This window comes from Pararge aegeria, chromosome 12, assembly GCF_905163445.1.
Source record: "Pararge aegeria chromosome 12, ilParAegt1.1, whole genome shotgun sequence".
Lineage (NCBI taxonomy): Eukaryota > Metazoa > Arthropoda > Insecta > Lepidoptera > Nymphalidae > Pararge > Pararge aegeria.
This window is the reverse complement of record NC_053191.1, coordinates 3,503,541-3,523,824: the sequence shown is the minus strand read 5'-3', so window position 1 is coordinate 3,523,824 and position 20,284 is coordinate 3,503,541. Positions and strand designations below refer to the sequence as shown.

Sequence of the window (20,284 nt, the reverse complement as noted above, 5' to 3'; positions counted from 1 at the left end):
GACTTTTTTGCCATCAGCAGAAAACGAATAGCATCATTGATGAAAAAAAAACGTGGGTAAGCAGTAACAGCATTCAGAAGGCATTAACAATACATATTATTATTGTTAGTGATCCGGACCAACATACGGAACAGGTAAAATTAGGGTTCCTTTCAGTAGGATAAAAAATAGCACATATTTTATACAGCATTTATTTCACATTTTAACCTTATAGAGTATAGTACCATAGGTATTACATACATTTATCTTCATAAACATCTATAAAATAAAATAAAAAATACCAAGAAGTTTTCTGTCAGACGATTGATACATTTAATACTTAGCACTTTATACATATCATATACCTTTAAGTTTTACATATGGTTTTACTTATGGCTAGGGTCATAGTGAAGTCACGAAATGCATCAAATACACAAGGAGGTATTAAAGGATATTTGTAAAATTGCACTTTGTCAGAGGTCTATAGATTACAATTTCTGAATTACGGAACTAAGTGCATGCTATATCTGCAAATTCACAATAAATAATGTATCTAAAAGAGCCCGATAGAACATTAATAAGTTATAAAGCCAGTGGGCATTGACGCTGCTTTCTGAGTCCAAGGCTGCTGGTTCAATTCCCACAACTAGAAAATGCTTGTTTCATGAATATGAATGTTTTCAGTGTCTGGGTTTTTATCTGTATATTATAAGTATTTATGTGCATTATTCTTAAAACTCATCACTGGTCTTAGTACCCATAACACAAGCTTTGCTAACTTTTGGGCTAGATGGCGATGTATTGTCGTAATACATTTATTATATATTTATTTTATTAATTATTTAAGCAAAAACACATTTTTTTAATGTATAACTTATATTGGCATGTCGTAAAATAAAACAAACTCGTGTGCTGTCATGCACCCTCTGCGATTTATAAATGTAAATTCAAAAAATAATAAATTAGTTTTACTAACGAAGCGATATATATATATTTTATTAATTTTTAATACTTCTTACCTACTATCATTTTTTATGTATCACATCTGCCACGATACCTAAGGTCTCATTCAAAAACAGCGTTATCACAAAAGCTAGTTAAACAAAAATTACTAATATAAATCGATAATTACATACTTAATAGAAAATATACAGTAATATCAAAAGTTTATTTCCTTTCAACTCTCCACCATTATGATAGATGGCGTTTGGCATACTAGAAAAAAATATTTTTATTACAACACAATTTATAGAAGACACTATAAATTCAATTTCAAATGTCATTGTTTTCAAGTAGGCCTTAATATAAGCATGTCAAGTCTGTTTGTAGTGACTCTACCACCGGTTCGGAAAAGGATTCTACCAAGAGAGATTAATCAAATGTATAGTAGCCTCGCTGTATTAGATGTGTTTTTCATTTCTTAAATGTATGCATTGGTAGGTCCAGAATTACCTAAGTATCATGTTGTAAAAGCGTTTACTCAACCACACAAAGAAGTTCTGCACCTTTCGCAGATAATATGCAGATATAACTAATTTATGTCCGTTTCTAACTAAACTCACAAGGTTTGTTTTTAATATTATTAAACTTCATTGGTTTATGTGATATAAAAATACGGCATTACTTTTATGTGTAATAGTACTGTTTGTTTCCCTTGAAAAGCTAATAAATAAAAAAAAATATATTTATTTAATTCAATAAAATTAGTACGGTTAATACCAATTATAGTAACCTCGCTCTATTAGATGTGTTTTAACACATTTCTTATATATACGCATGGTTAGGTCCAGAATTACCTCAAGAATCATGTTGTAGAAACGTGTAGTCAACCACACAAGGGAGTTCTGCACCTTTCACAGACAATATGCAGTTATGTGGTCTTTTGTATAATAAGAATATATAAAAACGGCTGACATTGCATGTAACAATGTTAAGCAACGAAATATTATAGATAGTTCATGCTAGTGAATTAGGAAAAGACGATAAATAAATAAATTAATAATTTATTTATTAAATGAAAAATTTCACCAAACTGGGATATGGCTGACTATGGGCCTTATAAGAAGGCTCAGAGTCACTGAGCGGGCGATGGTCATAGCTATGCTCGGAATATCTCTGCGTGATCAAATCAGACGTCTATCTGTTGATATCATGATTATAAAAGAAACATTATGTATTGTGCTGAATAAATTGAATTTGAAATTGGAAGTTCATAAATACATTTATGCAGTTTTAGCAACAAACCGTAATCCAAGTAGACTATGTGTTCATTGATTATTTATTAGCCATAAATATCACATTAATAAATGTCCCAGTGCTGGGAAGAGTCTTCGAATAGGAGAGAGATATATAGAGCAACTATGCTCCAATGCAGATTGGCATGTTGGATAATACCCGCATCAGAGCAAAACCTACAATAGGAATAGTGAAAGAACTTAAATTTCACATTTAAAAATCTTACCTACGTATACTCTATGCATAAATTTTTCCAAGTATGTAGTAAATACATGAAATTCTTCTGCTTCTGCTGCTGCTTCTGTTGTAATTTTGGCACAAAAATAAGTAATAAATAAACTGGCAAAGCATAATCATTTTTACAATTATAGTATAATATTAATTCAACAGATTTATTTGTATGTATATAGAGATTATAGCAAATTAAGTTATGAAGTTTTTGTGTAACCATGACTTTCCGTATAACAATATTCTATCCAATACTTACAGCTATAAGCTTGGACTGGTTAATAACATAATTAGTCAGGGACATCCTCACGGTACAGTTCTTTCAACCATTTCTTCGTCAACTGTACATCGTTCAAATTATTCCAGCCTTCGCTGTCCAGTACTTTCGGCTCACTTCGAATGAAATCCAAAATTCTCTTTTGAATTTTATCCAACTTGTATTTCTCTGACATCAATGCGATGGCGATGGCATTGTCTATGGAAATCTGCTGGATTATCGCAATTTCGACCTCCTCAAATAGTTTGTTCAGATTAAATTGGTTCGCCAACTCAATTAGCTGGCACCAATTATCTTGCACTATATTTGTTACGGTGCCAGTGTAAATGTATTCGAGGAACTGTTCCATAGCGCAATCATCGATGTCAAGGAATAGAGAAACACCATTGGACTCCTTCAATTTTCCCCGCAAAGCTGAGCTTACCGCAGCTAACAGTATTTTATGAACTTGGTATTTCGTCCCACTCATTGATTCCAATATAAAATCCGTGTCCTCTTGCCTCTTAAACAGACTTGAGAGGTTGTGACTTCTTTTAATTCTCAACAATACATCTGCATCTACGACACTCATGTTATTAGAGATTTTAATCCTTATCGGAATGCAGAAAGTTTGCTTGACTAAAACCTTTAAGTCTTGCTTGGTGAAACAATAGGTCTTCAAATGATGGCTCTCTTGTTTTTCATTTGATTTGAAGGCCTTCCAGAATAAATTTTCAGAAAGAGTCAAGTTTTGTAATTTAGCTTCACCAGAATGCTTTTGCTTTGTTATAGTATTTGACTCACTAATGCCTATAGAGGCGAATCCCCCTTTTCGGAAACTAAAAAATAAGTTCAAGAGAAAATTGCTCTGGGGGCATACTGATGTTGTGTAGTAGAACCATAGCTCTGGTTTTATTTGCTTTAGATCGTGATAATATGTTCCACCAATATCGTAATGATCGGCTCTCGTCAGTTTCAGAGATAAGTCAAATATACAAAGCCTCTTTGCGTCGGTTGTGAGGCATTCATTAATTCCGCAAACTGAATTTTTGTTGAACTGAAAATAGGAAATGTTCATTTAAATATTTTCTTTGTATTCGATTATCGAAACGCTGGAATATCAGAGAGAAATAACCTTTATACTCAGTGACGTAAAGCACAAATTTTTCAGTTTTTTACAAAAAAAATGAATAGTACGGAATTTGGGACCTAACTCAACTGAAATAAGGTGCATTTTCATTGTGCATATGTTTCGTTAAGCGGAATCGACCCTCCACAATAATTCCGAGCGCAAATCTTATACATATTGCATACATACGTTAATGTAAAGCTAACCGATACAATGGAATCAGTCAGAATGGCGGATGCATGATCTCCAAAAAGATCGTAACTACTGGACAAATACACGACAAATGTATAATACCCATTGTTCCAATGGATAAATGTACATTGTCGTATGTTTATATTGATAAATTGCATAGTTTCGTTTACATTGGAAATCATACACGCGCCATTCTGACCGATACCGAGTTCTCTTATGAGATTTGAGGTTTTAGATATCAAGTAATAATAAAAATGAAAAATGGGGACAGGGTGTTCCCCTGTCATATGTCATATATTATGCATCTTTTCGTATTTAATATATCTTAACTTCCCAACTAATATTATAAATGTTAAAGCGTGTTTTTTTGTCTTTCTTTTAAGTAAGCAACCAATCCACGATTATTTTTGATTTTGGCCGTTATAGTTGAAAGGACTTTTTATTTCACTACAAGTTAGCCCTCCACTGCAATTTCACGTGACGATAACTGACGTTGTAGTCTAAGATGGTAGCGGGCTAATCTGTTAGCGCGTATGGCAGTTATATAAAATTCATACCAATAATCTGTTTCTACGCAACACCGTGCCAGTACACTAAATCGCTAACTAAAAATAACTAGCCACTGTCGAAGTCCCATCAGACCAGCACGCCTAGGATAAAGTTTTATCTTCCCCAAAAGCTTTATCAACTCTCAGAGCACTGGCGCACAAGAGGAAATAATATGTATGCGTAATAATAAACGGGGGTAAACTTCTCCTTTGGGGTCCCAAGGTGCTGGAATGGCAGCCCCGTACTGGTAAGCGCAGCGTTGGTCGACCCCCAACGAGGTGGACAGACGACATTAAGCGCGTCGCAGGTAGCCGTTGGATCCAAGCGGCTCAGAATCGTGGAACTTGGAACTCCCTACAAAAGACCTATGTCCAGCAGTGGACGTCTATCGGTTGATGTGATGATGAAACTTCTCCTATTCCATGTTCCCGCGCTTTAGCAGGTGGACACATTAATTATATCCCCTGTCAGGGGATATAATCGGAAGATATAAATTTTTGTCCCCTGCCTGTTGGCATAGTGTCTATAGCATGTCTCAATGGCCAATCAATGACAAAAAATACTACTACTTTAATTATTATTCAAGTATTATATGTATCGATTAATTAAACAAGTTTGTTTGCAATCAGGAATGCACTCTTTTTTTCCAATAATAATCGATTGTTCAAAAAACTTTCGGCAATCGGGCGAAAAGTAAGCATAACTTTAATGTGTACACTTTACGGTGTAGGTACACTTTCAATTGTCAAAGTCTGCGGGCTCATTCCGGTGATTTAATTGATTCAATTGTACAAAAATCTCAAATTTTAATGTTGAGTGAAATTTGGTTGTCCATTAATGAGTCCCCAAATTTATTTATGTTCATTATGTGCATTTCTTTGTGTAGAAATATTTTTTGTGTGATTTTTTAAATAAACTTTATTTAATTAGATAATGCGTTATAATAAAACTTTCAATGTATTAAATATATTTTTTCTATTTTTAGTGTCATTTTTTCTACAAACTTTTAATGAATATACAGGCGACAGATAAAATTTTTGAAACAAACACATTTTTTTTTTCATCACTACTTTTGTCTTTTCACTGAGACAAAATTGTAATAGCAGACTTGACCCATGACTGGAGGAAATTAAGAAATTAAGAATTCCGAAATTTCTCCTGCCGGGGACTCGAACTCGGGAACATATAACCACAGCGCTCACCGCTGCGCCTTGCTAGGGATATCACCAAGCTATTTAATAAATAAAAAGTTAGCAATACCTCAATTTCTTTGCTATATGGCTCAAATTCATCAGCAGATGCAGTAAGACTATATAAGGGAGGAATCATTCTATCATCCCCAAAGACATGTCTATAAACCATTCTTCTCTGCTGGGGCGGGGAAATACCGGGGTCGCTCACAACGTCGTTCTCTTCTTGCAAATCTCCAGCCTCAGCCATTTTAGTTTTTCGCAAATACCTGAAATCAAACTGAAACTAAAAAAAACAATGTTTTTTTTTTGTTTCATAGATCAATTTATGCACCAAGCAGATAGATCTTATGTTATTATATAAAATAATAAATGTATGCGGTGATAGCCCAGTGTGTAGGAGTTCGACTTCACTTTCGAGGAGCCGAGTTGCACCTCTAATTTTTCTAAGTTACACAACTTAAAACTTTATCTTCTCCCGCAGCTTTACGAACTCTCAGAGCACTGGCGCACAAATGGAAATAAATAAATATACTACGACAATACACACACCGCCATCTAGCCCCAAAGTAAGCGCAGCTTGTGTTATTTATGGGTACTAAGACGACTGATGAATATTTTATGAATAATATACATAAATACTGACAAACGTTCATCTCATCACACAAACATTTTCCAGTTGTGGAAATCGAAACCACGGCCCCGGACTCAGAAAGCAGGGTTGCTGCAAACTGCGCCAATAGGCTGTCTGAATAAAATCGAAATAATATGTGTAAAATAAACGGGGGTAAACTTCTCCAATTCCATGTTCCCGTGCTTTAGCAGGTGGACACGTTAATTATATCCCTTGGCAGGGGATGTAATCGGGGGATATAATTTTTGTCACCTGCCCATGCTAGCCCTGCAGGAAATCCAATCGGGGATCACCCATTTAAAACCACAGCACTTGTTTGTCCAAAAAAAATTCTAACGTGTGTATATAACTATAGGCTTCTTCGCACCTTCATTCACCGTCCACTCTCTTTTAAGAAGATACCATATATCACTTTGCATAAACTTTTACCGTAACAACCTGGATTGCTAATATTACATACGTGAAAGTCTGTCTGTTAGTATGGTTGTACCTACGTTCGGCAGAACTGCAGTGGTTGACCAAATCTTTAAGATGCATGCAAGCATGGGATGCTTGGTGGCCTGGGAAAAATGGTTATTCTTTGAACTAGACAACTAGTTAGCAATAAAAATACTACATAACTTACTTTATGCAAAGTGCATTAGCAAAATGTATACATCCGAAACTTTGGTCAAGCCAAGTTTAGAAAAGAAACTGGGTATGTAACAACTCAAATCACTTGGACCAGTGAAAGAATGTAAGGCTTAATTAAATTCACTGGCTTAAATAACATAATGATTGCCTGGGTTTCCGGCCATCAGGGAAATTAAGGTAATAAAAGAGCAATGACGCTAGCAAGGATCAGAGCACTTAATTTTATGGACCTAAGCCTAGCTTAACCATTCTGTACAACAAAACATTTTTGTTATGTTGTTATGTGGTTAGGGGATACCATTGAATGAGAATAGAAACTCAATATGGAGCGATTAGACCACACATACAATCCAAATTGTTTCTTAAGTCATTTGAAAAGAAGAAGATGAAACAACTAATGTCATAAACCATATCCAACTAAGCACTGATAGTAGGTATAACAATGGGACATTGCCTGTTAAAAAGATAACTTGCAATAATTGTGAATTGTAGACAATCAAACCTGTCCAGAATGTGGTAAGATGGAAATCAGCTTTCAATTCATAGCTGAATACAAGCCTTAGTTACAAGCTGGTCAGATGGGTTTGGTATAGATTTGACAAACTTCTCTTCACCTACCAGTCTCTTAATTATATTATATTGTAAAGTTCACAAAAGAGACTGGTAGGTTTTACAGGGTATGCTGGCACACCAATAAAACCTGTCTGAAACATGGTTAATAAGGTGGAACGGTTTTCATATATGTCAGATCAGTGATCACCCATCTGGAAATAGCAGTTGCTGCATCAATAAGAAGAATACAATAGCTCTGCAGTACATTTTATTTCATGAAGTATAATTTTCTAAAAAAAAAAAGCCTTCGCATGACATATTGATTTGACAAGTAAACTAAAATTAAAGCATTCACATGTGAGATTTATGCTACATGAGAAGGATCAATATTTATTAGATAGCTGGTGATTGTACATATACATTTTACCTTATATATTTGGGTCAGTGGGATCTGATTGTTAAGGAAAAAATTTCCCCTTACAACACAAGGTCTTAGTTTGAAATGAACCACAAGTATTACATGACTCACTGACATTGTACTAGTACACTGAGCATGATCATCTTTGATTGGAATACTTAGTGCAATTTTGTATCAGTAATCGCAAACATGAAATATATGAATATGAATAATAATTTAAACAGCTATTGCAAAAAAATGCATTTACCAAATTTCTTGCAATGTCCCATTGTCCCTGTACAAAGAACAGCAGATCTTTGATGATCACGCTTCAATAGAAATCTTATCAATCAATCAAAAATCAATCTTATGAAATTAGCAAATAAAAAGTAATTGAAGGTCTCATTATATTAAGTTATTCATATTGTATATTTAAGTAACAACAAATAACATTAATCCTGATTATGGCTAGAAAAGCAACCAGATGGCAGTTGGCAGATGGCAGACAAAACAGAAAAAACTATATACATATTTTATTGCGTAAAGATAATGCAATAATTATTGCTTGGTTTATAATTACTAACTAGTAATTTTAGAATCTATTTTCGCTACTCTGCAGCTTAGAGGTAAATATGCAATGCAATAAAAAAAATATAATGCAAATCGGTACTATTCATATAATTGAATTTATACTACTAAGTAAATTATTACTGTAAAAATTATGATGATTAATTGTAAAGATCTCCCTGGTACAGTGAAGTGCTGTGGTTTTAATTAGTCCCAATATCACTCAGGGGCATCGCGGGGGCTACATTAACCAGAGTGTATGCATCATCACAATCAACCACGACAACTTCGTCGAGAGTGAACGACTGAGGAGGAATATCCCCCTCGGTTCGATTCCATCAATATATTTCCCTATTTTCTCTGGTCTGGTCTAGAGGTGCTATAGAGGTACCACTTGGCGTTGCTTTACGATCATGCGTAGAAGCCGATTAATACTACTGCCATAACAGCCCGTTATTATCTTAGACTGCATCATCCAGTTGGTGAGATTGAAATCTATGGCTAACTTGTTGTGAAATAATAAAAAAACAATTATAAACTTGCCCAAGGACGCAATGATTTGAAAATTGAATTCAAATAGAAGTTAGTGATTGATAGCAAATCACAAATCTGAATAATACTGAAATCACAAAAATAAACCAAATTATTTCAAAATGTGTGGTTAGACCATCGAACACCTACCGAAACTCCACCGAATATCGCTACCGCCTACCACTATTTATTTACTTGTCTGTGACCTGTGTACAACGATGAACGATCCTTACAGGATCCTTACACGATCACTACGATCGATATTTCTAATATGAGCTTATTATGGACATAGTACACCACACATCTATAGTAATGAATGGCCAATGCCCAATGGGTTATGGCAGTATAAACATGGAGATGACGTATTATTCTATACAAAATATACGTATACAAATATTTTGTAAATGCCGGTTCTGCAATTGCAGGACTCTCGGCTTTAATTCAGGATGGTTACTTCATCTTTCTTATGTTTCTGTAGTTGTAAATATTGGGAAAGTTTAACAGCTTTAAGTTTAAATTATTTTTCAAATAGCGTAATGAAATACCTATTGTTTTTCTATACCTATAAAGGGGAGACAAAACAGGGAGGTTCCCAGATAAATACAAATGAGTTGGAATTGTTTTATTTTCTTCTCTCACTTAAAAGCTATCTGCTAATTGCTAGGCTCTTGTCAAAGTACTACTACTCTAATATTCTCCTCTTTTCGTCTCCCTCCGTCAGGGTTCAGGTTTACGTTCTTTTCCCTTTGCCTCCTCCAACTGTGTTGCCGTGCTAATGGCTCCCATTTCCTCATTCACAATTGCAGGGGCACAGGATTCACAAACTGAATGTAGCCACCATCTCACAGCAGCCTATTCAAGTGAAGTAGCATCCCAGCTATGAAGGCACCCCCGACAGTAGTTAACCAAGTGGATAATTGAGAACACCGGGTTAGTGAATGCGTGTTAGCCCCAACAAAAGGAATTTTAAAAATTGAATTTGTTCATAAATCTTGAAATATATTTCTTTAGTGTATTTTCTATAAAGTTAAATGTATAAAATAGATTATATTACATTGATTTAAAGAATCGCATCTGCCTTTCAGCTCATTTAGTTCACTGAATAAACTCATCAGTCGACTCTGCTGACAGCTAAAGATCATTTTTTTTTTTTACTAATATTACGTTTATAATTATATATAATTTAGACATTAATTTTAGGAAACCGAACCTTAAGTAAAAAGTTCAATACCAATAAATACCGGTATTTAAAAAAATATTGATACAACAAATTTTTTCATTCGCTCATTTTAAAACGTGAGGCCAAAGGTAAGGAAAGATCCTTTACAGGACCTCCTAACTCATTTATCTAATAAAACTCCTGACTTTTGGGGAAATGACAAACGGCAACACTGACCCAGTATGTCAGTAAGAACATATCTTGGAGACTACTACACGACTACAAAAACTAGATACGTTCATAGTTTTATACCGATATTAAAACTTCCTGCGATAATAACACTTATATTAGAGCTGTGTAGTAAAGGAAGAATCCTCCAATGTAGTATAGTGTGTCCTGAAAAAAGAAAAACCCTGAGTGATACCCCATTAGAAAGTGATATCGGACACCAGCGGATGAAATAGCGATAGCTCGATAAGGCGTGAGCAATTGCGTCCGAGATTTTTTAAACTGCACTGTCCATAGTTACCTACACCTTCATGGAAATGTTTATATTCCGTATATGGCGGGTAGAGGTAAGGAGGATCATCTGTGTATATGCAAAAGTGTCGTCAAAATGTATTAAATTAGGATGGCGCCACATTTGCATCAAGGTAACTCTTAAAAGAAGCGCCAAACCAAATATTGTTAGAGTAGGCTTGAAAAATAATCAAGGAAGTAAGGTTATATTTACCACAATATTTTGTACAACGTAAGTTGTTGAAATTCTCAATAATTAACTACTTTAGTCGATAATTACATTAATTTTTTTAACTCGGCATACTTCAATTCATCTACGATTGCTACATTCATACCATACCCTGTGCATCCACCAGCGCCATTGTGGAGGATTTTTGAACTGTTATTTAGCGCATACAACTGGACACTTTTTCAACTTTTCTCCCATATAAGATGACTCTCCTTACCTCTACCCTCCATAATTCCGTAGACTGAGTAATAGCTTATATTCCCATGGACCCATTTGGAGCAATTACCGATAGTTGAGAACCACGGTTTGAAAAATATTCTTAATTTAAAATTAACTGGACTTTGCTCCCGAATTCATCCGCGCAATACATTTCCTACACAAACTTTAATTCCATATTTTAACACCCCTGAGCGATTTATAGAAAACCAATATAGTCAATTAACTAATATTTTATTGTAAAATATTAAGATTTTAATGCACGTTTTTAAATATAGCACACACACAAAAACATGGACTGATATGCACGTCAATTACAAGTACACATAGCATTGACAAAGTGTCATGTAAACTTAATTTAGGTACAATAAATTCAACTCTGCTCTTGCAACTGAGTTTTTTTTCCTAAAAGCTGTGGGTGAGTCATGGAAGATATCGATGCCAGGTATCTTTTAAAATAACTCGTTGTATTTCGCACATGTAGGTATAATAGGCGCTTGTTTTCCGAGATGGGATTTAGTAAACGGTAGGTATATGAAAAAACTTAAAGGCTTCACCCAGATCTGCCCTCAAATGGTAAAGCGTTCCGGTACGATGTCACGAAGAAACCGATTAGGTGAATGCAGTGGATCAAAACCCGGAATAAATATTTGCTAGACAGGAACTATAAAATAACTATAGCAATAGTAGGCAACCCAAAATACAAAACAGACACCGCTGCAATCGACGTCTACACGGTCGAGACAAACTTAGGCGCAGGAGCAAGAGTCTACTGCCCGGCAGGGTGATTACGTATCTCGCGACAGGCGTAAAAACTGCAATCACTGCAGTCAAACGTCACTTTTCCATAAATAAAAGTGACAGCAGCGTTTGCTAGATTTCGCCTGTCGCGAGATACGTAATCACCCTGCGGAGATAAACATAAACATCGCCCAAGCGCTCGGTAAGGACAGTAGGCCGACGGCCGATTGGTGCAGTGTGAAGCGACCAGAGTAGTGAGTGGCCGTACGTTCGATTCCCACAACTGAAAAAATGTTTGAGTGATGAACATTAATGTTTTTCAGTTTCTGGCTGTTTATCTGTATGTCATAAATATTTATGTATAATAATCATAAAAATATTCATCAGTCATCTTAGTACCCATAACACAAGCTACGCTTACTTTGGGGCTATATGGCGATGTGTGTATTGTCGTAGTATATTTATTTATTGATTTGTCTTTCAGGCGGTATGCGTGGGCATCCCAATACACACACAACCTTCTAGTTTATCATGGCTGTAGCCGCATAGACATGATAATCAGGAGGGTAATAGCGACAGCTAGGCAGTACTGATAGCTTTAGCCAAACTCAAGACCTCATCTCTCAATACTATCATCTCTTACTAGACCACAATAAAGCTTTACAAACCCCAACAGACGATGTAACACTAAGATGCATACAAGTTCACGATGGCAACAATGGAAATGACCGGGCGACATAACTGAAGGTGGTAGGACCGGAAGTGATTATACCAAATAGTAATACCCTTAAACACGGCTAGCATGAGCATGAGACAATTTTCTCCCCCGGGAAAGTATAAAAAGTTATCTATATACTAGCGGACCCCAGCGCCATCTGTCTTGCTAATTTGTGAATCTTAACCATCCAGGTTGCCACTCAAACGTATACCAAAAAATTCATTCAAATCGATCCAGCCGTCTAGGATTTCAGTGACATACAAACGCACACAAGAAATATATATATACTTATTCTACCACAGCTTCATCAACTCTCAGAGCACTGGCGCACAAGTGAAAATAATAACTGAATAATAAGTGTGTAATAACAAACTGGTGTAAACTTCTTCTGTGTGCTGTGCTCTCTGGCCCCTAGATGGCACTCTTTCGACGCCATACAAATCATAGTTAACTTTTACGCGATCGAATAGATGGAAAATCTCGCACTCAGCACACTGTACTTTGCTCCCGTGAATTAGCAGCACGGCTAGCATGGGCAGGCGACAATTATCTTCCAGGGGAAAGGTTATCAATTTATCTTCTCCCACAGCTTCATCAACTCTCAGAGCACTGGCGCACAAGTGAAAATAATAACCGAATAATATACCTATCTATGGCTATGTGTTATGATAAACAGGGGTAAACTACTTCTATAATCGGGGGAAAATGGAATGAAATGAAAATACACTTTATTGTACACCTAACAGAAATGAAATTAAAAACAAAAAAATAAACAACACTAAATAAAACACAGGTACAATGGGCGGCCTTATAAGGATATAATTTTTGTCTCCTGCCTGTGTAGCCTTGCTGTGAATACAATATATAGTTGCATAAACAAACGCAATCCACACTCAGAGCTCTGGACATATGCCAGCGAGTGTAAGCAAAAAGGAGACTACAGAACCTCAACCCACGACTAATAACTTAACTACTATAAATGAACCGGGTCAAACTAAGGACAGTAGTAGGCATGGTAACAGGTCACTGCCTACTCAACAATTCATGCTTATTCTATGTATAAACGACAGTCTTCTCCATGCATGCTCGTGCAGAGGATAAGTACATGGAGAAAACTGTTGTTTGTAGGACAGATTTAAAACACCGATACACGTAATGCTCCGATGCAACTGAGTAGCACAACAACGCAAAGTATTCCTTGGCTCCTCAGTATGTCTACCTGAAGAACTTGCCGACTTACTGACAGCTAGTATAAAAAACTCAGCTAAAAAAAAAATGAACTTCATGCCTTTTGTTTATGCCTGAATCTCAGAAAGTTTTTTGGTTCAATCTTCCTGTAAAAAATTCTTCAATCAATCTTAATTAGTGGTGGTGAAATGTTATAAGAATAAATAAAATAATTGTACAATTAACATAAGTTTAATATTTAAAAGCCTGTACATTTTTTGAATATGATCGAAATAATGCAAGACTCATGGTAACCCAAATACCACTTTAATACATAGTAAATGCACACACTGTGTTCTGATAAAGGACCCCAGGTATCTTTATTATTCTTCAAAGTTGGTAAATAAAACATGCATTTAAACAATCGTTATAAAACTTGTAGGATTTTATATTTTTTGATTAGTGTACTATCTAATAACTTTAACAACCGATTGGCGCAGTGGGCAGCGACCCTGCTTTCTGGTTCCAAGGCTGTGGGTTCAATTCCCACAACTAGAAAATGTGAGTATTTATTTATATTATTCATTAAAATATTCATCAGTCATCTTAGAAGTAATCCATATTCCATTATACTAGCTACGCTTACTTTGGGATTAGATGGCGTTTTGTATGTATTGTCGTAGTATATTTATTTATTCAACGATTTAAAAAAAACTTAAAATTTTTTAAATTAACATTGAAAAGTTATATAATATATGTGTTTCTGAACTCTGTTTATGTGTAAAATTAGCCATATCAAAATCCAGTATGTGTGCAATTTAAAAAATATATATTTATTTACTCAGTGAAGGAAGATTATAAAATTATAAAGAACTTCATTCCTAAAATTACTATGAATTGGCAAAGTAACAAGTACCCACTATATGCATTTGCTAGTAAACACAAGCCATAAGCCCAAAATTGAATTGAAAGAATATTTACAAACAATATACATATAAATGTAAACATACAATATATACATATACAGTACAATCTCACTAATCCGGCACTTCGATAGATCGGCACGTCCAATAATCCGGCACCCTCCGCCCACGCCTCCCTCACCCCTCTATACCTGTGCGCTTGGTCGCTGCGTCGTCGACTAGCAGTCTAACCTCAGTCAGACCTCAATTAAGGATTATTTCAAAACTAGTTAATTACATATCTACCTACATGTTAATTTAATACATTATATACATTTATTCTCTCTATGAAATGCTTTATTTTATTTATTACCTATGATTTTTTCAGTATAATCCAGTAATCCGAACATTCCAATAATCCGGCACCCTCCGGTTTTTAATAGTGCCGGATTAGTGAGATTGTACTGTACATACAAATAAAGTATTTCTAACTGTTCACATGACAGTATTAGGTTGCTGTATAAGAATCATATTTTCAAATTGAATAGTATTCTTTGTCATCTTTCTCCTTCCATTGGACTATATGTTGTTTGATCAACTTCTTTAATTCGTGTATATTATTCTCATAATGCATAGAACTTAATTTATTGGCCACATAATTCCCAAATTTCTGGTGTTCATCACTTCTCAAACAATTATGATCTTCTTCAATAAAGTCTGCTTTACTCATTTCACCATCATTGCACATATAATCTTGTCTGATGAATAAATATTTGTCATCTTCTTGGCCCTCTATCTAAAATAATACATAGGGTGGTGTTACTGATAAACATATGAAAACAAAAAAAAACAAAAAAAATAATAATAATACAATTTGTTTATGGTATTAACAGATGGACAAACAAGTGAACTCTAAAACTTTCTATATTTATCTAACCAAGAAAAGAAAATTATACAAGTTATTGTTGTAAAGTAGGTACATCACTGCATCACAGTTTTAACAAGTGTCATCATCATCAAGGCTTTACCATCCCATTACAGGGATCCCTCAGAATGAGAAGGGCGGTAGGTCACTGCCCAAGTGCGGATTGGTAGACTTCAAGACTTCTTAAGCAAGAGATATTCAAATTGCTTAAATTAAAATAATAAGTGTACTGTGCATTGTAGGTCTAAAAATAACTACCGTTTAACTCAACTAACTAAGGAGAACTTACTAAATTGTCATCTGTGCTACTACCATCTGAATCATTCTTAATTACTGTTGAACTTATATTAAATACAGGCTTAAGAGGCTTGAACCATTTCCAACTACTTTTATATATTTTCCCATCTACAGCATTAATTTTCCTATACTCCTTTAACCACTGAGCTCGTAATATTCGTATCTTTCTACCTATTTCTACAACTGTTGTATTGAATTCGGCAGATAAATTGTTTAGTATTTTCCTTTTCTTTGCAAGATTCTTATAATCCACTGCTCTAGGGTTCCATAGTATTACATTTTCCTTATAAAGCGCAATAAATTTCATTGTTTCCAGTTTGGACCAGATTTTCTTAACCATTTTCGTTGCTTATTGTAGACACATTCTAGATTTCTAATTGTAAAAATACAATTATAGTCGTAAAAATGTAATAGGCCCGTTTTGACATTTGTCATCGCGACGTAACTAGTTATGGAACCATAAGACTCGGGACTCGATGATATCGAGTTTTGGGATGGTTCAAAACGGGCCTATTACTTTTTTACGACTATAGTAAGTAAAAACCATGATGTATCCTGTAACCACAGATCAATTTCTAAATAGTAAATTCTAAACGGCTATTATAGTAACAAAATGTCAAGTAATATATATATAAGTTGTGTCGATTTGAAGTGCCGCGCTGATGAGAGTTCAACGATAGGGTTGTGCCGAGTACTTTGTCGACACTATTTCTCTTAAGATCATCAAATTATAAAATATTGAGACGACTGTAAAAGTTTCCATAAGTACATTACTACATCTAAATAATTTTTGCTACGAAATATGAATGTCGTAAATTGCGGTTCTAAGAATGATTACTTTTGTACCATACTTATGTTCCAAATATTTTACGGAGGATATTTTTAAAAGGCATTCCATAAAGTGGTTGTAGTAACAAAATGTCAAGTGTCAGATATTTTGAGTTTTTTTTTAATATTCGTGTTTACTTTTTATTACTTCTTTAAAATTTTTTTGTTAAGGAAATTTTATAATTTTATCTATTACTATTACGGTCAGTGTTACAAATAGTAGCATATTAAATCAATACTACGCACGATTTTTTTTACGTTATAGCGTGCTGGTAGACTGTGGTAGTGACTATTTGTGTTTTGTGGCGGATACCAACTTCATGGTGCATTTGGCGGTGATCGCAGAATATAATAACCCAGAGCCGCAAAGAAAGTTTTTAACAGAAAAAGATGCGGCTTAAATAGGTCTTATATCTGTGGTATGGAGGGTAGAGGTAAGGAGGATCATCTGTGTATATGAAAAAGTGCCCGTCAAAATGTATTAAATTAGGATGGCGCCACATTTGCATCAAGGTACCTCTTAAAAGAAGCGCCAAATATTGTTAGAGTAGGCTTGAAAAATAAACAAGGAAAGAGAAACTTCCGCTAAGTTATGGCGCGCTTTTAAAAATCCGCATAAAGTGGGAAACAATATATGATTATTTTTTTACGTATCATTTAACGATTCAACGCTTATGTGTGAATATCAAAAAATAAATTAATGTATTAATAAGAAGAAATAACTATGTTATACAAAATAAATAAGTACATAATTATAATAAAATAAACAAACGAATGTGTTTAAAATTAGAGTACAAAAGTTCATCAGGAGCAAATCGAAAATATAAAAATTTTCTCCTGTAAGCAATCAAAAAAAAAACAGTTAAATGGTACACACATAAATTTAGGTGACACGGTAAAATTTATGAAATAGAAAGGTTTGACACAATTACCTTATAAAAATTATTGAAGGTATATTATAATTATGCGACTTAATAATAGTGCGATACTAATATTAACTAATAATAGGTATTCTGTACTCAAGAATACATTAGGGGGCGTCCATAAATTACGTGAGGTGTTTAAGGGGGGGGGGAGGGGGTCGAGTCAAATCTCATCTAATCTTACGTTGGAGAGAGGGGGGGTCTCGGCAAATATCACGCAATTTTTTTTCTGATTGAAACAAAAAAAAATTATACTATTTTGGTCCATTTAATCCAGATTGTACATGCTTAAGATTTTATCTTAAGCGTAATCGTAATACGATTAAGATCATTTATTAATTCGTTCGAAAGAAAATAATTTCATTCATACTTCGACGTTATACATTTACTCACTGTCAAACCACCATATTTGTTTTATACCAAATAGCTCAATTTAATCTGAATTTACGGTACAGTGTAACCCGTCCTTTGTTTTCTTCTTATTACAATAACAATCCAACGCGTTTACGTAAGAAACTCACATTTTGAAAATCTCACGTGAGATTGGGGGATGGGGGAGGGGGTTGAATGAAATCTCACGACATCTCACCAGGGGGGGAGGGAGGCGCAGAAAATTTAAAAAAACACCTCACGTAATTTATGGACGCCCCCTTAAAATTATAAAAGAGTTTTTTCATTATAAAAAATTGTTAGATTCAGCTATTTCATTTATGTAAGTGAAGAAAGAGAATTTTATTATCATTTTATAAATAAAAGATTAAAAATTTTTATGTAGTTCTGTATTATATTATAATTTGAATGACAGAATTTATTTAATTTAATATACAATTCTTATTTTTCCGAAATCAAAGAAATTATTAAATATTATGTACAAATATATGTACAAATTTATATGTACAAACCACCCTTGATGAAACAAAAATATCGGGAGGTATATAAAATTATTTGATCTTGAGTCTTATTAAATACTGTCCAAAAAACATAAAATCGAAAACGAAATGAAATGCTGCTCCAAGTCACAAACAATTGTATTTTATAAAACTTACCATTTTTTTTAAACGTTTGCATTGCCTAACTAGATTTGAAGCACGTCTTTTTTTAGCAATTGTTGTTTCCAAATTAATTGAAGTCGAATTTCGACTCTGCAATCGATTCCGTAATATTCGACAAGGTTTACATCTTGGATTAGCTTGGTTCCTTTTATAAGTGTCATCACCAACAATCACATTTTTACAAAGTTTTGAATACCTGAAAATTAATGTAATTATATTAATTCAATTTGTATGAATCCTTTTCTTGTATGAATCACTTAAGCAGAAACAAGCAATCCTTACTTTATACTGTCAATCTGAGTACCAACACATAAAGGCCATCTTTCCACTGATTTCAAGTAGTCATAGATACAACTTAATGAATTAATTTTTTCGTTTAGAGGCAGTTCGTCATTGTTAGGAAAAAGAACCTGAAAAAAATAATAATCAATGATTGTTAAAAAAAATAGATGTATCTGCTCAGACATTCATTGATACATACAGTAATAGATGTATCCTTGTTTAAGCGTAACCGAATTTTGATCTGCTGAGTTGTTGGATCCATTCGCATAAATACAAATCCGTTGGGCTTGGGTATATACAACCAAAACGGTGGCAATTTTGGAGCTTCGATTTCTTGTAGATTCTTTGAATCCTTACAGGCGTGTTGACTGGAAGGTGGTTCTATCAAGTCTTGCTCCCTTTGAACACCATCATCTATTAGATCAGGAACATCATTTACTAATATTGTCTGGGGCTCGATGTTATTTTCTTGCACTAGAAATAGCTCTTCGTCTCCATTGTTATTCGAATGTAAGCTTGGTATTTTCAGTTCATCTACAGTACTTGTTAAAAACTCATGTTCAAATACCGGAATAAACTGATGCTGGATCGTTGGTAAAGCTTCTTCTTTTAGTATTTTTTTTCCTAAAGGCATCATTATGAGCTCTCCTTTTATGTACAGTTTCTCGTACATTTTTATTTGCTCCTCTTTAAAATGGAGATGACAGATGTAATCAGTAGCTTTTAATTCAATACCCAGCGAAATTTTCCAATTTTGTAATCTTGCCGGTGTCTGTGAAATTAGATAAATAAAAAATGAATAAGTTTTCGTTTACCAAAAAAATTATAGAATTGAGCAAAGGTTTATAATGTAAGTTTTTCACGACACTAAAATTAGCAGACATTTGACAATTTTGATTATTTTCTAATTTAATTTCCATAATTTATAATATCATAATTTATAAAAAATTGATTTACATACTGTTGGTTGGAAATACGAAAGAGGCTGAGGTGAACTATTTTTTTTGTTTTGGGATTTACGTCCACTTGGACAACTTTTCACAACACAAATTTTACCCATAACTGTTCTGTTATTCACTCACTTTTTCATAAAATTAAATGTTTATATATCAATAACCGTACTATTTTCTGTTTACGAAATAAAATCACTCTAAACGCACGTTTGGTTATAATAAATCTGTAAGGGTATATTTACCACAATATTTTGTACAACGTAAGTTGTTGAAATTCTCAATAATATCTACTTTAGTCGAT

At 34.2% G+C, this 20,284-nt stretch overlaps 2 protein-coding genes across 7 annotated transcripts; both read right to left on the bottom strand.

Annotated features, from left to right (window-relative positions):
- Window positions 1-1,849: 1,849 nt before the first annotated feature.
- On the bottom strand, window positions 1,850-9,389 carry LOC120627859. 4 transcript variants are annotated; one of them, XM_039895968.1, is made up of 4 exons: window positions 9,223-9,389; window positions 5,829-6,027; window positions 2,702-3,755; window positions 1,850-2,390 (listed from the first exon to the last, which is right to left on the bottom strand). In XM_039895968.1, exons 2-3 carry the CDS (start codon window positions 6,006-6,008, stop codon window positions 2,733-2,735), a joined length of 1,203 nt encoding a protein of 400 aa, XP_039751902.1. In that variant the 5' UTR covers window positions 6,009-6,027; window positions 9,223-9,389; the 3' UTR covers window positions 1,850-2,390; window positions 2,702-2,732. The 4 variants fall into 4 exon arrangements, with proteins under 4 accessions (XP_039751902.1, XP_039751899.1, XP_039751900.1 ...); XM_039895965.1 differs by having other exon boundaries at window positions 1,850-3,755; XM_039895966.1 differs by lacking the exon at window positions 9,223-9,389 and adding an exon at window positions 9,085-9,212 and having other exon boundaries at window positions 1,850-3,755.
- A 4,674-nt stretch (window positions 9,390-14,063) lies between these two features.
- On the bottom strand, window positions 14,064-20,165 carry LOC120627858. 3 transcript variants are annotated; one of them, XM_039895963.1, is made up of 6 exons: window positions 19,992-20,165; window positions 19,470-19,802; window positions 19,230-19,427; window positions 19,031-19,158; window positions 18,743-18,944; window positions 14,064-15,519 (listed from the first exon to the last, which is right to left on the bottom strand). In XM_039895963.1, exons 1-6 carry the CDS (start codon window positions 20,088-20,090, stop codon window positions 15,259-15,261), a joined length of 1,221 nt encoding a protein of 406 aa, XP_039751897.1. In that variant the 5' UTR covers window positions 20,091-20,165; the 3' UTR covers window positions 14,064-15,258. The 3 variants fall into 3 exon arrangements, with proteins under 3 accessions (XP_039751897.1, XP_039751896.1, XP_039751898.1); XM_039895962.1 differs by having other exon boundaries at window positions 19,230-19,802; XM_039895964.1 differs by having other exon boundaries at window positions 19,230-19,802; window positions 20,113-20,148.
- Window positions 20,166-20,284: the final 119 nt, after the last annotated feature.

Excerpts from the sequence above, each read along its gene's own strand:
- LOC120627859 (XM_039895965.1), bottom strand. The coding sequence starts at position 6,008 with ATGGCTGAGGCTGGAGATTTGCAAGAAGAGAACGACGTTGTGAGCGAC. Across the intron at positions 3,756-5,828 it reads CATATAGCAAAGAAATTGAG|TTCAACAAAAATTCAGTTTG; the intron begins GTATTGCTAACT and ends TCCTATTTTCAG.
- LOC120627858 (XM_039895962.1), bottom strand. The coding sequence starts at position 20,090 with ATGGGTAAAATTTGTGTTGTGAAAAGTTGTCCAAGTGGACGTAAATCC. Across the intron at positions 19,159-19,229 it reads ACAAGGATACATCTATTACT|GTTCTTTTTCCTAACAATGA; the intron begins GTATGTATCAAT and ends TATTTTTTTCAG. Across the intron at positions 18,945-19,030 it reads ACTCAGATTGACAGTATAAA|GTATTCAAAACTTTGTAAAA; the intron begins GTAAGGATTGCT and ends ATTAATTTTCAG.